Genomic DNA, 16,173 nt, shown 5'->3' on the forward strand with positions numbered 1-16,173 from the left:
CAAAGTAAATCCAGAGTAGAAAGAACTCTGATTAAAGAAACAAGGAAGCTATATTTACTGCACCTTCTGTTGAGTTGTCATCAGTGTTTTGTATATTCAAAAATAATTTCCTATGTAATTTAGACCATCGGTCCCTCACATGACATCACGTGTAAAAGGCAGAGTACCCAACAGTACCAGTTCAGGAGAAAGTCTGCAAGAAGGTAACATCATTTTCTGCTTACAAAACTCCAAATTCAACACTGGGACTTTTTTAAATCCAAAATCTGAAGGTGCTTTTATTTTCTGCAATGAGGCAGAAGCAACTTACTTGCAATCAGATTTTTTTCATCTCAGAAATTAGTGACTAAGTGGCATATTTGCACTGAGTGAAATTTTATCATAAAATGTAGAATTACATTATTTACAAAAAATAACTAAATGCAGAAAATAATCTTGAGACTATATTAATTGAAAATTAAAGAAAATAAAAATGTGATTTAAAATTAATAAGAAAATATTAAAAAGAAAAAAGGGACTTTTACAAATGATGTATATGAAGAGAGTTTCATGTGTTCTCGAAAAAATGGTATGAAACACATACTTCCTTGCTATTGGTGTCTAGAGATAAACACTGTGAGATTATATCCTCATAGCCAGCCAAATAGTTGAGATTTTTGAAGCCATGTTTTCTATTTGTTCTTAATATACGGAGAAAGTAATATAAGGTTTTACAGAAGTTGTGAGCATTTTAGCTATTTGTTACTAGAAACCAACCATTCTCCTATGCTGACCTCTAGGTGGCACAAAAGAACCTAAACTAAGCAGATATTTTCCTATTTTTCAGGTGTTACCCCCCCAATCAGCCTCCTCAAGTCAGCACTTCCAACATCACAAAACACACATCTATTAACCCGTACTAAATAAAATGTAAAAATAAATATTAAAGTAACAGCTACAGTAGCTAGGCAGCTCATTTTTTACTGTTTTTAATGGTGCATTGAGATATAAATAATTAATTGACTCTCCATGGTACATCTAATATCCTTTCACCTTCAACTTATAATACTTAAAAGGAACAATAGGCTTACCAGAAATAAGGTTAAGGTTTACATTTAGTTTAATGTAAGGATTACTACAGCACTAAAAATACATACCATAAAAAACAATTTGTAATCATAATCCATCAGGAAAAAAAAAAAAAAGTAGTAATGAGTAAAATACATCCATTACTTCATCTTATTTTAGATTACAGTATGTAAAAAATTAAAGGGTCAGTAAAATCACATCCAATCAATATTTACTGCAGCATTAAATAGAAAGGCTGCTTTTGACTTAAGTGATGTAGCCGTTGGTATGAACATAGGACCGGCATGTTCTGTGTGACCAGAGAGAATTTTTATATTAACAGTCTAATATTATGCATGGCATGCGAAGTACCACAGCAGCCCTCATTCTCTGCACACAAGGATGGCACCACACATGCAACATGCATTTTGCCCCAGTTAAGACACTATGACATTAGACCCCAGAGCATTTCTTTTCCTTTACATGTACATGCAAAAAATGTGCATGTGTACACTGCCCTTGCATCAATACTGCCACCTATTTCCTTTATCTCCTATCCTAGCCAAATCATTCACACTCATATCTGAGGATCACTCTGACCAAAATCAAAATCACCTTCCCCTTCTAAGCTGTCCCAGCTCTCTGCATACAATTGCCCAGGTGGGACTTTCACCACTCTATCATTCAAAACCATTCAGGCTGAAATGCTTCGACTCTTCCAATTCTGAACATGAAGTTATGCATAACATTTGTCAAAGCATTATGTGGAATAGCATTTGCATCAACATGTGATAAGAGAGCACTGCATCATGTGCCCACAACTAAATATGAAAGGAGTATCTCTCACCTGGCATAGAAATCTTTTGGTGGTACAACCTCCTGAAAGAACTGTAGCTGGTACAAATAAAGTCCAATCAAGTGCCCCGCACTGAATATAGCCATTAATACACACAGACAGCTGAATATCAGCGGATCGAATGCTTGGCAACAGGACCACCATGTGCACAGGCCCAAAAATACAAAGAAATACACAGCTGAAGTCAAAGATGGCACCATCATACCTGTAAAAATAAAAACATGGTGGGTTGGAAAAGTGTGGGAAATATCAGCATTTGTTAAACATTAAGTCTGACAAGAAGTGTATTAAACAATTTAAACCAATTAGCATTTATGCTAATTATTACAATTACAATTAGATCTTAAGACTACTATTAACTTTGAGACTAGAAGAGATTCTTCTTTTTGTTCAATTCACTTATGTCATACCTTAGCACTTAGTACACAACCACTCTCCAGACATTCTCCTGAGATGAAATCTTCTCTTTGTAAAGATGTTTCACAAAGCATAGAGAAAAACAGAATCATGGCTGCAAGGACAGCCAGTAGTGCCTGAGAACACCAGTGTATTAGACTTCAAAATTAATTTTAAGTACAAGATGCTAAAATGGCATAATGGATGAATAGCGAAAAGCCTTCTCATATAAATCTTCAGATATCTTAAGTTATTAAAACAAACAAAAAAACCCACCCTAATGCATATACTGAAAATAAGAGATCTAGGTAAAATCTAGAAAATATTCACTAAATGTTTTATTTTATTTATATGTAATTTATTTATTTATATGTAATTTACATATGACAAAGATGCTGCTGTCTTACATATATATATTGGTTTTGCTCTTGCACATGTAGCAGAGTATTTCACTTGTGAAAATGTCTAACTGGTGAAGCAGACCCAATACTCTGCAGGTAGCCTACAAAAAATAAGTGAGGAAGCAGGAAAGACATACATGTCTAAGAGTGGCAACCATGAGAAAATGACATGAGAGAGCTTACATCCAGCACAGCAGTTCATTGGAGTCTCTAAAGTAACAGTACTGAAGTTTACAGGGAAACCTGTCTCTATTTATTTTTGATTTTTTTTTACTAGGGCATGTCTAGGAGCCACCTTCCTCAGGACAGACCTGCAGGTTCCTGGTGGCCCGCAGCTCCGGTACACCTGCTGGCCCTGCAGCTGGGCCAGTCACTCTGGCAGGAGGACTTGCACCTTGTCAGGTGCCAGCTTGTCATGTTTTTTGGGGGCAGCGCTCCAGGGGTTGGTCCCCCATTGGGTTGAGTCCAGGTGCTGTAAAGCCTCTTATCCACAGTCATTTTGCTTGAGCTTCACCATCACATCTTTCGCATTGTATTTTAGACCAAGTCTTTAGCCTAGGGTTCTCTGTCTCTGCTCTGTCTCTGCTCTGTCTCTGGTGGCTTTTCCATAGGCTCACAGATTTAAAAGCATGACAGGACCACCGGGATCATCTATTCTGAGTGCCTTCATGATGGGGGCCGTAAAACTTTACCCAGCAATTTCTGCCTCAAGCGTGTAACTATTTCCTTTCTTCTTTCAAAGAGATACTTTGTCTTTATTTAATACTTTAGGAGAAGGAAAATCCACTATATCCATAAATATGTTGTTTATTATGGACAATTACTCTGGCTGTGAAAAATTCAAAATTTATTTCTGGTCTGAAAATAGCCTAGGTTTACCACTTAACTATTGGCTCGTATTATAACTTCTACTAGATGAGACGTCTGTTAAAAAAATGGAGGCACTTTGTACCTTTGTCAGTACTTTAAGGTTGTAGTCAAATCACCATTCATCATTTTTTTTTTTTTTTCCTTGGCATGGTAAGTAAGGAAGTATTTAACTAATTAAGCTCTAGGTTTCTCTCTGGAATACAGACTTCCCAGACCTCAAGTCCTTTTTGTAACTCTCCTCCAAACACCTCCCAGCTCTCAGTGTGTGTTGGAGTCCTGCAGACAAGCTGCCTGTCACCACTCAGAAGAAATTGCCCCCTGCCACTGCTGCATGGTCCTTCTGCTTCATCCTCCCTAGGTGATGTTCAACCGTGCAACTTCAGAATGGTAACAGGCTTTTTTTTTTTTTTTTTAATGGCATCTCTCTTCTTGGATGTCAGGTGCCATGGCAATCCACATAACCTATTTTTATCCCTTTTTAGATTTATTACTTTGCATTTGGCTACATGTAAGGCTGTCAGATAACCTTACCTTACTGAAAGAACCTGCCTTACTAAAAGGGACACACCTGACCAGTCCTTGTCATTCAATATCAAATATCAATATCAGAATAGGTTTTTAGACATTGGAATGGGCTGCTCAGGGAGGTGGTGGAGTCCCCATCCCTGGAGGTGTTTAAGAGTTGGGTTGACACAGCACTGAGGGATATGGTGTAGTTGAGAACGGTCAGTGTTAGGTTAATGGTTGGACTGGATGATCTACAAGGTCTTTTCCAATCTAGATGATTCTATGATTTTTTGTACTATTGTTTTATACTTCATATACTAGTATACTTACATGTTAAGTATACACTTATACTTTATATGTAAGGACTCCATTCAAACATGTGAGCAGGCAGATAAATGCCAATTTACAATTGCATGATCTAATTGTGAATTCATTAATTACATTAATTAATTCTGGCTGTACATGGTTATGTGGTACTAAATCACATGCCTTATAAAAACATTGTCTATATCATATCAAAACAGCTATTTTACCAACCACATCAAAAACCAACATGAAGTCTGCTTATCACTCTTTTTACACACTAAATGGCTGGCCTATTAATCTTTTTAATTTTTTTTTCTTTTTTTTAAAGGTTATGTGAATACAATTCTGTTTTACACTTGGAAGTGACAGAACCAAAGCTAGAATTCACATTATAATATATATAATATATAGTCATTTAGCATATACAACCATTCACCATTTAGTTATAACAGCAACTGTGAGAGTTGTATATGGAATGTTAGAGCTACACAGTATTAGTACAAATAAATTAAGCAACTCAGCATATTCCAGTGCCTGCCAAAAAGTTAATTTAAATAAAATCAGCAGCAATTTCTTTTCCCTTAAAAATTTCCATTGTTATTCCCGCAGGTGCCAAAGCGCTGAAAACTCATTTGTTAAACACATAATCTAATGGACTCTGGAGGAAATTTTTCAAATGCACCAACCTGCTGAACCAAGTAAAATCGTAACAACAACTTTTCCAGTGGTGATTATCATGTTGCCAATAAACTCCCTCAGTTTGGATGCTAGGGAGGCAATTCTACGTAGCAGTTTTAATTTCATCGTTTCCTCAAATTCTGCTTCACCACAGTCTTCATCATCCAGATCTTCTTCATACATCAAAGCGTCATCTGGCTCTAACTTTTCCCTTACAGCCTAAAGGAGGAGAGGGGAAAGAAAAAGAGAATGCAAAAGAGAGAGACAGGGATGCAGAGGAATTTGAAATTAAAAACCACGCATATATTATTTAACAATGCAGTCTTCTTATAATCTTTGACTATGTGCAAGTAACAAGACAGTTAAGATGTACTAAAGCTAGAGTTGTACGCTGATGGCTCACACTTCGTATCTGCCTCAAGAAAAAAGGATGTTAAGGGTTGTCTCCGAGAAAGACTGCAGTCGTACTACATGTGCACAACAGGCTGCTTGTTCATTTTTATATTAAATTTGTTCTGGTTTGCTCGGCATTCTTTCCATCTTGCTATCTATCTATCTGTTAAACACTTCTTTGGCTCAGTGGCTTCAGGTATAAACTCCAGCCACTAAGCACAACCTTCCTGGTTGATGTGCCTCAACAAATCTAAAGTTTCAAACCTTCCCCCATGAACCCTTTATCAGACTTTAAATGCAAAACCTAGAATGGGGCAAGTAGGAGTGATCTGAGACAGGGCAACAAGGGCTGAAATAAATGGACAGACAGCTCATTGGTGGCTGAAGGACAGTTTGCGAGAGGAAAAATACACTAAACAGAGGCTCTGGGAGAGAATGAGAAATGGTGAGATCGGCTGATGGTGAAAGAAAAGGAGAAAAAGTGAGGAAGAGAGAAGTAGTGAAAGCTTGAGTGATCTGCAACAATTTAGCAGGGAAATGAGACCAGTGGCTTAGAACTACACAATGGAAAAAGGAAAAGAAGGAAATGTGTAAAGGCCCCTCATGCTTGAGCAGTTTGTTAGGATTTGGCAATGGCCTTCACCATCAAGTCTCCATCGTATCTTGGAGACCAGATGATATACACAGCTATTGAGTGATGCAGACTAAATCATCAACCCACGGTGAGCATCTGCAGGATTAGCAAGAGGCCCACCCAAAGATAAAATTTATGGAAAAATTAGTCATTCACAGACATGTAGGGGCATATTTAAAAAAAAAAAAAAAAAAAAAAAAAAAAGCAGTAGTTTTGAGCCAGGTTCTCACTTGTTGTAATACAGCATAGCTTCTTTGGCACTAATCTGAACTTGTATTAGCTAACGTTAGTTCTGGCCAAGCAGTATCTCTGTGTGTGAAAGTAAGAAAGAGAGACTATTGGTATTTTTAATCAGAATAGCAGTTTTATATTTATTGGTGACCTTTGGCAGCAAAAAATTCCACACCAACAGATAAGATTGCAGTAGGAACAGCTGAACTCTCAGCCTACTTAACCAAATTCTTCAGTACCGTTTTGTTATGTGAATTCCCAAAGGAAAAAAATTCCCTGTGGACTCCTTCATTTCACTTCTAAGCTTGGTGCCAACTTTCTCCTCTTACTTTGGAGCATTAATAATGTTGTGAATGCCCAGAAAAAGCCTGCTTATTCTCAAGAGTATCTATTTACAATGAAATACATATTAAATATGATAGGGTTGATCTGGGAAATCTACCTTTCTCTTGCACATATCCAGCTATTTCACTAGCTATACCCATTATAAATGGAGTACACTAGCATTTCAATTGCTTTCTTATTGTTACCATATACTTATACAGCTCTCAACATATGAACTATTAGATCCTTAATGCAAAATAGTGGAGAGGAGATGGCAGCCCAAACATGCAATCATCACATTTTGAGCCATGCAGCACAAAGAGGCATTCTGTCTGTTCATCACTGCTGATCATATCTGAGCTTCTATCTAAACAGGAGCTAATTAAATATTCAGAAACAATGCTGACAGTTGGCTGAACATTATGCTCTTACTTCTGCCACAGCTGTTTCTGTGAGAAAGCCATACAAAGGGCAAAAGTTATGATAATTTCTGCTTGTGCTGTAGTTACTAGATGAACCTGCTCCTCATCTAGTCCTTCTGGGCCCAATCCTGCTCCTCCTGAACTGGGTCTAGTGCTCTGCACCTTGAGATTAATATGACAAATGAACAGTGAAAACTTCAGTAGTGTTCATATCCCAAACGAAGGAAGGAGTGAGACTGGTGGACATTTAAAGGTTATGAAATGGCATCCCTACTATACATGGGTCTGTGTGGAGACCCCTGTTTCCTCAGCTAGTGCTTTTCATTTGCTGAAGACAATATGCATTAAAATGTGCAATTACATGCAAAAGTGTATAGGAACAGTTTCAAAATAAATAAGTTATTCCATGAGAGACTGACAGGACTCGTATCTCTATGAATATCGCAAATCTACATTGAAAATGAAGACAGGATTCATACATTCATTACAGCTTAAGCTGAATGGGAGTGCTGTCTAAAATGCTTAATTATACATATGCAGGAACAGGAAATAAAAGTCTGAAGAGTCACAAAAGAAAATAATAAAATGTTATCCATGAAGAAGCAGAAAATGTTCTTGAGGGAAAAATGAAAAAATTTAAATATTTTTAAGTATAAATTGGAAAAAAATACACAATAACTTCAAACAATGAAATAAAAAAGGGGACACAAAAGTAAGAAAACCACATAAAACCAGCCCATGAGAGGTGGGACTCAATATACTTTTCTGTCTCTCCCCACTGCCTGCCTCCCTCACCCCAGGTGACAAATGCCCAATTTCACATCTTGATCTCCTCAAAACAAGTCTTTGGATTTTTCTATCATGATAACTAGGACCATGATTTTTTTAACATGACCAGGCTAATCACTCTTGCTTCACTGATCTGAGGGACCTTTAGGCTACATTTTGTCTTGAGAGTTCAGTATTAATAATCTAGTACTGATACGTATGACACAGCATGCCCAGGGAGAAGCACTAGGAAAGAGTATATTTCACTGGACCAGGATACAGCTGAGAAGGAGATGATGGTCCAAAATTTAAGCATAGTTAAAAGCTTGCAAGTTGATGAGTTACCAAAGTTAACTTTCCTTGTATTTCCATTTTTATTTAGATATGAACATATGAATTCCAAGTTGTACAAAAGATTTAGGACCGCACAAACACTCACAGGAAATTCAGAGCAACCTACTTCTGTTGTTACTGAGGTCATCAGCTGTTGGAAAGAAAACGTCAACATTCTGAACCTCGGCAAATACCAAAATGATTTCTCACATTTTCCTTCTAAAACTACAAAGGTCTGTTTGGAGTTGGGGTTCTTCAAATGCTCTCCTCAGTTTATGACAAGGTATCAAGTGGGAAAACCTGATCATCAACAACAACCATAATCTGCAGTCCTGGATGCTTTTCCAGAACAGATGCACACCATTTTGCAACTTTTCAGCACAGCATGAATTATCAGTGATATGGCTGTGCAAGGATTGCCTAGTTTCAGAGACCAGGACTTTGCACCAGCATGCTCCCTGGTAGAGGTGGGTTAGCTTCTACATCTCTCTCTTCCCTATCTGCAAGTGCTTTTAAGGATGATACCTTAGTCCTTCGTCTTATCTTACCTCCCAGTGGTGTCTTTCATGACCCAGTCAATGATTATTTCCGTGAAAAGACTATGACAGCTAAACAACTATAGATTTGATATTTTTTTGTATACAAACATATCTGTTTGTGATTCAGTATCCAAGGTGAAGTCAAGTAACTGAAAGGCCATGTTCCTTTCCCAAAGTAGCTGAAAGGCCATGTTCCAGTGTATGTCAAAAAAACTTCGGATTCTCCCACTCTCACATTCACCGCCCACCAACTGGATTATCTGGGACGGCTTTCCAGTTTCTCACATTGAGCACTTCAAATTGCTGAAGGCAGGCAAACAGTGAACAGTTTTTACATCCACCATGGTGATAATGTGCCTGTTGTTTTAACACTTTCTGATGATTAAATAGCCATGCAAGTACACGCTCATCACAGAACACCATTACTCCAGTCAGGCTGTTTTGCAAAGCTCTTTTTACTACGTGGATTAGTTTAAAGCTACAAACCCATGCCACATAGGCTACAGTTAGAAAAATACTTTTACTTCCATAATAAATTAGTTATTATGCAATTACAGGATCCCTGTGGATGCTGATTAAATCAAATAAACTTCTCCATTCAAGAAGTATAGAGCATTTGTGAAGCCATAAACATGTGTTTCCATGACCTTTGCTCTGCAGAGTAGGGCCCCAGGACTTTTTATAAACAAACTAAATGCAGTTTAGGTTTTCCAGCAATCGTGTGGAAGTCCCAGGAGTATTTATTGTACAACACTTTTTTAAACTGCCAAATTGAGACAGAGAACAGACAAGGAAACAGTACAGGCTCTGTGGCAGCTATGGCAGCTACCATTGAGGCCAGGGCCAGAATGTCCATTAGCTACTTTGGGGGTTACTTTATTAACATCCAACTTTTAAATGTTTCATCTGGTACAGTATAAACACTACTGCACAAAGATATCCTCTAGTCCCAGAGATGTATTTACTAATAGGAAGCCTTAGCTCCAACCTAACCCCCATTCTTGCTTCAGAACACTCCTTGCTTTGTACCTATATTTAATGGTATTGTGTCTGTAAACACAAGTTCGCTCCTTTATTGACTTTTTGATTCTAGAGAGGATAGGAATGAAACTCTTCAAAAATTGAAACAATGAGAGCAACAAAGTTTAACTAACTAGAATTGTTACAACTAACGATATACAAGTCTCTGACTGGACACAACTCCCATCCCTGCAAATGCATTGCATTAATTACTGGGACTTCTCAAGCGTGCACTGCTAAGCTCACAAGAATAAGTTCTCATGAGAGCTCAGGTGCTTCCTCCTTCCAGTTGGCTCATAAATATTGTACAAATAGCCTCTTCTGCAGTATTTTGACATTTCCTCCCAGTCAGAACCAGGAAACAAAGAGAGGAGTGAGAAAATAAAAAATAAGCTTGAGAAAAAGCATACAGTTACATGAAGTTCACCAACTGCTTTTAACATGTTGCTTTTAGAATTTTTAACAAAGGTTAAATGGTTCCTGCTCTGTCAGCTCAATTCATCTATGTATTATGTGGACATTTAAAAAGTTCTAGAGATGCAGTGATCAGTCTCATTATCAAACTTAATGTCAAGATGACATTGTGTTTTCCAAGGGTCTGGATTGCAGGTGGCAGAAATGCAACCTGCAATGAGATTGTATGGCAGCACTGCCATGCTCCTAAGGCAACCTGCTTGTGTGGTTATGTTCTGCAAAGTACCTCTGTGAAGGAGAGCCTGAAACAACCTCCTGACGAGCACTGCGTGGGGTCACTGATTTAAACATGTTCTTGTTGCCTCTGAATTGCCAGTGGGGCTGCAGGGCTCACCCCATCACCTGGCCACTTCCCAGAGCCTGCTCCTTCCTGGAGCAGGCTTACCCAAACAGCTACAGGTATGCAGGTTCAGCACGAGGGAAGAGTCGTACATCATGGTAGACCATGTTATTTATTGCCGGTGATACCAGAAAAGTGCATTCATGATCTGGATTACCTTGAAGGTGCATGGTTTGGCTTGCAGAAAAGATAGGTGCACCCACTTTGCCAGGAGACAAGAGTGAGCAAGCCAATCCGACCTCCTTCTGGCAATTTTAATCAGTCTCCACAAGAACTGCTCTAGCTGTAGTATCCCAGACCTCAGTACAGACTTCTAATCCCTGCTCATGATAGCCACACCAGTTTCTTTAAAGTCAGCTGGATTGTCTTCATGCTGCCCTGCAGTTTGCATGCCCTGAGGCACATGCTCATGGCCCCCTGCTGACTGTTACTGTAAAACCATGAATCACTCTTTGGCAGAGAATTAAGATATCATTTCCTATAACTATTTCTTTACCTCTAATCAAAGATCATATTTTTATTCCATAACTGTTAATAGAGCAGCACAGATACAATTTATTAGACATCTTTGTCTAGACAAGTCTGTTCAAGCCATTACTATGCCCAAGTTTTTGGACTTCCTTTTCATTTAGAAAAAAAACACTTAATGAACAATTTGGTTGAGGAATCATGTGAGACAAGCTATTTGATTCAACTACACCAGCAGAACTATAGAAATAGACTCTCTGTCTACTATCACATTGTTTTAGTCCAATTGCCTAGATATTGCCTAAGCTGGTCCACTCAGTCTAGATGAAACATATCATAACATGACCAAGTTCCTATTTTTAAGCTTGCTCTAAAAGCCTTTTTCCATGCACATAGAGCAGTACATACATATGTGCATACAGAAATGCATACAGAAAAAATAATCAGAATAACAATGTTCTTTAGACAGACCCAGCTGTGAATACAAAAGCTGGAAAAGAAACTCAGCTGCTACTTGTTTTACCATCAAAGGAACTTTGCAAGCCCTTAATGTGATATAAATTATTGTCGTTTTAACCTGTAGTCAATACTAAACCACGTTAAGGTAATCATTTATTGAATTTCCAATTTTGCAAGAAAGCGAAGAACTCCACAGCTGTTTTGAAAGCGTCAGCACGTGAGCAGCGGATTTCCCTGCTTTTTCTGCCACAGAATAGATACAAAAATTTCCACATAAACAACTCCCACATGTCATTCAATTTGAGCTCTACAGAAATAGGGCTGCCTAGCAAGAGTATCTTCTTTAAGGTCACCTTGGGTGAGATACATGTTGTGCTCAAAGGGAGCTCAGGTGGGTCTAGTGAAAGCCATAAGGGAGTGCCACTCTACACACGCACAGGGGGTGCATGGGGAGGGAGGGCTGCAGACTGCAAGCCGGGACAGAAAGAGAAAACTGGGTAACCTCAGGGGAAGACCCTGATAAATAAGCTGAACTAATCAAGTGTAAGACAATTGCAATGAACATTTTGGTAGGTGTGACATTAATGAGATAGAGGCATTTTGGAATTTAAACAGTAGTCTAAAATTTGTATTACTCAATTGAATCACTGAAAAGAAAAATCCTAAACTAACTTTAAGTCCTATGAATCTTAATGAAAAATTTTATCACTAATAGATCTCACATGTGCTAAAGCTTGGGTTAAAGGCCTACACAGCATTAGATACATTCATCAAGGATGTACCATCAGAAATAACTTTCAGTGTGTTTGCAGTGTTTGATAGTAATGAATGACATACATTTCCACAGTAAAATCCTCTGTGGGAAAGAGTCTGTCACTAAAAAAAGGATCAGCGTTTACTGGAAATGCATAGGGGACAGAGGCATTTAGGAATTCAGAGGAAATGAAAAATAAAAAATTAATAGAGACAAGCACAGTTCGGAAGCAGGATAACAGGAAGGCAACTCATTAAATCCTGTATACAATAGATATTGTACTGAGAGGGCCAAAGATTATTTCACTTCCCAATGTACCTATCGCACCTGAGCAAACACCAAGTGATTTCAGCACAAGACTCACTTGGCCAATATGGAAATACAGTTTCACATCTTGACTTCAAAAAGATGTCAGGCATATAAGCCAAATTCAAAAGAGAGGGGAACTCACAGGCAGAATTCAGTGGTTTGGCCTGAGATGATTAAACACATTTTTTTTTTTTTAGTGAAAAGGAAATAGGAAGAGTTGGGTTATGACTACAAGGCACAATTCAGTACAAACTCTAAATGAGCTAGTGCAGGTATGTGAAGCAGTACAGCACCCATATGGAGTAATTCCGGGACAAGAAATATATATGTTATACCATTAGCCATCTTGCTAAGAAGGATGATAAATAGCTCAACCATGGTGCTGTGGTTATTTGCAGCAGTGCCTCAGCTCATACCAAAGCGGCTTGGGTACTTTTCCAGTACCACCCTGAAGAGACACAGATTACTGGGATGAACAGGAGAATGGGACATCTAATCTACAAGAGGCTCCAAAATTACTTGACTTCTTTCATCTTGCAGAACAACCTTTAAAGAAACACATTATTTTTCTCCCAAAATATCAGAGAAATAAATGCTAGAGAAGGAAACAGTATACTGGAGCAAAAGAGTAGAAGAACTAAAAGGGTTATAATGCAGTTATGAATACATGTACAATATAAATTAGATGTTTTCTAATCACCAGAAAAGCAAAATTACAGAACAGGGTCCTGTCAGGTGCAATGGGATGAAGAAAAACTGTCCTGTTTTCAAGATGGTGCTTCCTACCTTCCAGAGGGAACTGTGTGATACAGCTGCCTGCAATACAGCAGACTGAATTCCGTGACCCAAGAGATTCCTTCTTGTACTGTGTTATTCATCACTTAGGCCGTCCAAAGGCAACCATGTTCCAGGACTTTCCTCTCCTGGTTAACACATCTGTATCTCAAAATTTGGAACTGAGGACTGTTAGAAGAGCAAGCTAGCAACCACAGTGAAGAGCTGCCACAAGAAGCATTTCCTCACGTCACGTTTCTAACCAAAGCAGGACAGGTGAACGCTGAAGTTTCATGCTGAACAGGCTAACAGCATTTGGTAATACATAATGTATTACACTATGTAACATTATGTAGCTGAGGCACTGCTGTAGTATAATTACGTATTTATGTTAAGACTTATCCAAAGACATGTGCATCAAACCAAGAAGCTAATGTAACTTGTAAACTTTTGACCCTTGTTAAGATGAGATGCATTAGAATTGTTACTGAGGGAGGCAGCTGGGTAAGGTCTGGCAAACTTCACCACTACAAACATCACAAGTGAAGCGGTAAGGGAGCCTCACCTACTCCTATTAAACCATATAAATAAGGTTTTAAATCCTATTTACAGCATATTCAAAGCACACTAAGACCAACTGCATTTGGACCAGTTCTCCAGAGGTCAAAACCAAAGAAATATTTATAAGCAATTAGAAAAGGTAGGCCAGTGCCATACTAAATAGAGATGACAGTGAGAATATAAAAGAGGAATAAAAGATGTGTCATCAGGAAGCTAAAAGAAGCCAAGAAGTTCCAATCCTCTCTTTCCCTCTTTATCACCTGTAGTACTTTCCACAATAGTCATTATTCGCTATCTCTGAAGAGAATCAAATGTTGAAGGAGAAGAAATTGCACATGGGAAGATGTTTAGAGGAATCAGGGCCAAAGGGTCCCACATCAGTGAGAGCTAATCAAGTCAGATGAATGTTTCATAATGGCAAAATAAAATTAAATTAAGATAAACACAAAAAATAAATCATCTTAGGAAAAATATAGCCATCCCAGGCTTTAAGAAAAAATGGGATGGTCATCTAGATGGTGTCATGGGCACCACTGTAAACAGCTTTAAAGGAGATCTCTGCATCTGAAGGCAAGAAAAACAGCAATGTGCTAGCAACTAAAAGGACTGTGACATCAGATCTTTCTCGGAGATGTGTTCTAAACTGAACTAATTATCCATATTATATAGGACATCCAGGTAGGTGATATGCTAGTAGAATTGTCCAACCCAACAATCTCTGAATCTAATAATGAAGGTCGTAATACCATCATTTAAATTAACAAGACCTTGCCTGAAATGTTGAGGCACTGATATTCCCTGTAGCTCAAAAGAATATTGCAGAATTATAGTTAGTTCAGAAAAAAAAGTAATGAAAATGACAAAAGAAATTGAAAAAAGAACAGGGATTGCTTACCCTTCAAAGGACAAATATGCAAGATAATAAATACATTTGATTTCCCTTATACTATCTCACTCAGTTTTATAACATGTAATACAAGGGACCTTCCATAAAATTAAAGAGTGTTAAATTTAAAATAAAATCAGAGAGCACTTATTAAATTGTGGAAGTCCTTGCTTCATGACGCCACCAAAGCCAAGAAATTAATGAGGTTTTAAAAGGGTCTGGATAATTATATGTTTAACAAGATTATCCAGAGTAGCTATAATTAAAAACAACATTCTTTGGAAGGGATTTGAAACCACATGTTTTAGGATTAAAGCCAATCTCTCACTAGGAGAGATCAGGATAAATTGTAATGTTGGAGATGGGGAAAAAGGGTATTCCCTTACATGCTTACTGTCCTTATCCAGTAGGTACCAGCTGTTTTCAGGATGAGGATACTGGTCTAAATGGGCAATTTCTAGACTAGGAAGTCCTTGGACAAGGCATGGGATGTCCAAGCTCTCAGAGCCTATTGATTCTGTCCTGTATGTATTGCAGCTACACTTGGAGACCTGGACCAAAAGAGAGCTCCTGACATGCTACGTGCCCAATGTAGGCGTAGAACAAATAGCCCTGTCACTGTTTAGAAAGACAAAGCTAGGAAACCGCATTTTTACTGCCCCTATTTGCCAAGGGACACAGAAGCTGAGAGGCAGATGAAGTAATAGACTTGAGGACACAAACCAAGTTTGTGGCCAAAGTAAGAACCATGCTTGTCCTCCTGACTCCAGTCCAGTATCTTGACTCCAAGCCAAGCTCTCCTCACATTCTTCCCAAACTTTAGTTTATTTTAAAACAATTTCCTCTCTTTCTTTTTTTTTTCCTTTTTGAGATCCCAAACAAATCTCTGCCTTCTGCAGAAAAGAGGAGGGATGGAGACTCTGGGATCAAGCTTGCCTCAGATTATGGGACAAAGTACAGACCCAGTGGTTCCATTTGCTTTCTAGAAGAGTGTGGATGAGAAACAAGCTCAAATGGACAAGCCAGCAAGTGTCGTGGGAAGAAGTTGCATTTAAGACTACAACTGTATATTTCAATTAAGATCAACCTCTTCTAAAGTTTTAAGTTGTGCAGTCTCAGAAGGATTTTCCTCCCTGCCACTGTCACTTACAATATTAGGCAATTCATCCATAGTCTCAAGCTAAAGCTACTTCCTTTCTAATACCTATCAGACTCTATATACTGTATCTGCATTTTGGCATATAAACCACCATCTGCACCAAATCAAAAATGTCATACTTTCAGCTGCAGCTGGGAGTTAACTGTACTTTCTTATTTTCTTCCACCTTTTACACCTTGTGACTGGCATTGTGCTTTTCAGCATGCCCGGGCCTGTCTCCAGCTGAATTCACCTGCTTTAAATTTTCTGAGCCCTAATAAAAAA

General features: G+C 38.3%; 1 protein-coding gene across 1 annotated transcript in view; it reads right to left on the minus strand.

The window, feature by feature from the left end:
• Nucleotides 1-16,173, minus strand: part of PIEZO2 (piezo type mechanosensitive ion channel component 2) — a 316,515-nt gene that overhangs the window by 120,873 nt on the left and 179,469 nt on the right. Inside the window, exons 6-7 of the mRNA XM_074847751.1 lie at nt 5,070-5,280; nt 1,895-2,108 (exon numbers count right to left, since the gene is read on the minus strand). Of these exons, the coding sequence (XP_074703852.1) occupies nt 1,895-2,108; nt 5,070-5,280 (425 nt within the window). The remainder of the gene's footprint in view (nt 1-1,894; nt 2,109-5,069; nt 5,281-16,173) is intronic.

Source organism: Strix aluco, chromosome 1, assembly GCF_031877795.1.
Source record: "Strix aluco isolate bStrAlu1 chromosome 1, bStrAlu1.hap1, whole genome shotgun sequence".
NCBI classification, from domain to species: Eukaryota; Metazoa; Chordata; class Aves; order Strigiformes; family Strigidae; genus Strix; species Strix aluco.